Source organism: Gorilla gorilla, chromosome 2 (assembly GCF_029281585.2).
Source record: "Gorilla gorilla gorilla isolate KB3781 chromosome 2, NHGRI_mGorGor1-v2.1_pri, whole genome shotgun sequence".
NCBI classification, from domain to species: Eukaryota; Metazoa; Chordata; class Mammalia; order Primates; family Hominidae; genus Gorilla; species Gorilla gorilla.
Window position 1 is genome coordinate 198,752,257 of NC_086017.1, and position 2,702 is coordinate 198,754,958.

At 44.2% G+C, this 2,702-nt stretch overlaps 1 protein-coding gene across 1 annotated transcript; it reads right to left on the bottom strand.

Moving 5' to 3' along the window:
- Positions 1-328: 328 nt before the first annotated feature.
- Positions 329-2,008, bottom strand: SST (somatostatin). Its single transcript, XM_004038187.5, has 2 exons — positions 1,580-2,008; positions 329-694 (listed from the first exon to the last, which is right to left on the bottom strand). The coding sequence occupies exons 1-2, from the start codon at positions 1,715-1,717 to the stop codon at positions 482-484; spliced, it is 351 nt and encodes a 116-aa protein (XP_004038235.1). The 5' UTR covers positions 1,718-2,008; the 3' UTR covers positions 329-481.
- Between the last annotated feature and the right edge of the window lie 694 nt (positions 2,009-2,702).

Sequence of the window (2,702 nt, forward strand, 5' to 3'; positions counted from 1 at the left end):
CCTAACTATTCATACACACTCATTTCAATAGTCCAACATATAATTTAGGTGTATTTAATATGTAATTAATGTTTATGTCAGCCTCTCCCAGTAATTATCATTGAATTAAAGTTTGAATGCATAGAGTTATGTGAAATTATTTCTGTTTAAAATGACTCATGTTATAATAGTTATCATTTAAAATGTAAACTTTATTGCCACTGAGAATTTTAAATAGATGTTTGTGAACATTGGAGTGCCTATCTCAAATAACTTTACTGAAACCGCCACTCAAGCTTATTATGAATTATTGAACAAAAAGATTTACTCAATAGAAATCAAATTCACATTTTTCATAATTTCACCATAATTTTATTTTGTATTTACAGTTTTCAATTTCTAATGCAAGGGTCTCGCTGAAGATTTGGAGGATTAGGAAAGAGAGATGGGGTGTGGGGGCGAGGGATCAGAGGTCTGATATGGACAATACTAGTTAAGAAAGCTAACAGGATGTGAAAGTCTTCCAGAAGAAATTCTTGCAGCCAGCTTTGCGTTCTCGGGGTGCCATAGCCGGGTTTGAGTTAGCAGATCTCTGCAGCTCAAGCCTCATTTCATCCTGCTCAGCAGCCTGGGACAGATCTTCAGGTTCCAGGGCATCATTCTCCGTCTGGTTGGGTTCAGACAGCAGCTCTGCCAAGAAGTACTTGGCCAGTTCCTGTATAGGGCAGAAGGGATAGAAAAAGAGAGAAAGAGAAGTGGGGAGGACAATGGAAAAAATTTGAAAAGCCTAAATTAAAGAACAGATTTGGTCACACACAAAATCCAGTTTTTACAGCTGCGCATTTTTTGTCACATTTAAAATCAATCAAGGATATAAAAATAAGGGTAGTTGCTATAATTACCAAGTTACACAAAAAGGCTTTAAGAGCTCAAATGTTTCTGCAACCTTTCTGTCCCTGTAGACTTAACACACACACACACACACACACACACACACACACACACACACACACACACACACACACAAAGACCGTTCTGGTAAGATAAAGTGTGTGCCAACAGTTTAATTCAATTTTCACATCACGAGCTACAAAGTAGAATTGTTTTACCATTTTTACCAAGTAAACTGTAGGGGAACGAGAATTCTCACAATCTCAAACCTACGGCGTTCGGTCTTTAGATTGCCCCTTTGCCCTAGTCCCGACGTTTGGAAGTGAGGTACGCTAAGAGGTAGCAGCTTCAGAGGTCTGCCTTTCAGCACCTGGGTCAGCGCTTCCCAGGGTCAGCACCAGGGATAGACGCCATTGTCGCTTCGTGCCCAGACAACTACCCAGATTTTGTAATTTTCTTGAATGCCAAGTATGCCAAGTAAGAACTCACCTGAACTGTGACCGACTGCGCTTATCATGGGGGAAAAAAAGAGTTAGAAGGGGCTTCTAGCCTTTGATAGTTTTCTCAAGAGCTTCGGGAGCTGAGGGACCCAGAAAAGCACCAAAACTCTTTAGAAGGACTGAGCATCCCTTCCGTCCAAACCAATGGGGCGGGAGCAAGGCTTAGGGAGGGCTGGAGAATCCGGGAGACGTCGAGGGAGTCTCCTTACCTGCTTCCCCGCGGCAGCAGCCAGGGACTTCTGCAGAAACTGACGGAGTCTGGGGTCCGAGGGAGCGCCGGTGACACCGCCCAGGGCCAGGACGATGGACAGCGCAGCCAGCGCGCACTGGAGGCGGCAGGACAGCATCTCGGCGGCGCCGGGAAAGCCGAGCTGGAGAGTGGCTGGTCAAACTCTAGGCGCGGATCAGCAGGCAGCAGCGATGGCTCCGAACCTCGCTCCTAAAGCGGCCTGTGTGCTCTCAACCGTCTCCCTCTGTTTTAAACTCTCTCTCTGACGTCAGGCTAGGAGGCGCCCCCAGATCTCACCAGCCCTTTTACGCACCATTAGCCTCGCAAAATCAATCACAGAAGACAGGGGAGGCGACAAGATCTAAAGTGGCTTACTTAAAAAAAAAATACTGCACACGCACAGGCACACACAATTCCACATGCCCCACGATTTATACAATCTTTTATTGGCACTCAGTGCTATGAGCATACACATTCCGCAATTTCACTCCCACACATGCACACTCAATTACACACAAACAGAGGCTCAAACACTCAGCTCTTAAAGAGCAAATACACTATCACCGTTAAATGCACACAAATGTACCCAGACAACTCCATCTGTCATCATACTCTAACATTTTAGGAAGGCCCAACAAGCAAAAGGGCATGTGTATGGTAGGTGGAGATCAGAATCATTCCTCTAATAACAGATTTGAGAATGAAATATGGACAGTAGAAGGACTGAGCCCTCTTTATTTCCTCCATTATCTCATAAAAAGCCTTGAAGATGTAACGGGGCTCTAAAACAACTTCACTTTTCTCTACAATGGGGGAGAAGGTACCTCTGGCTCACCCTCCCTCCCTCTTTCTCAGCAACTGAGACTTCTGATCTACCTGCCTTTCTATTGTGACCATATATATGTATGAGTGTGTGTATATGTACGGGAGGGAAAGAGAGAGAGAGAGAGAGATTGAAATAGACTTCATTTTGGTGCTGAGAAATTTAGAGCTGGGAGGCAATCTAAGAAATTATTCAATAAACCTCAGAATTTGAATCAGTAAGGCAGAGTAATGGTCAGTAAATTGTTCTCCTTCACATACTGCACACTTTGAGCAAAACC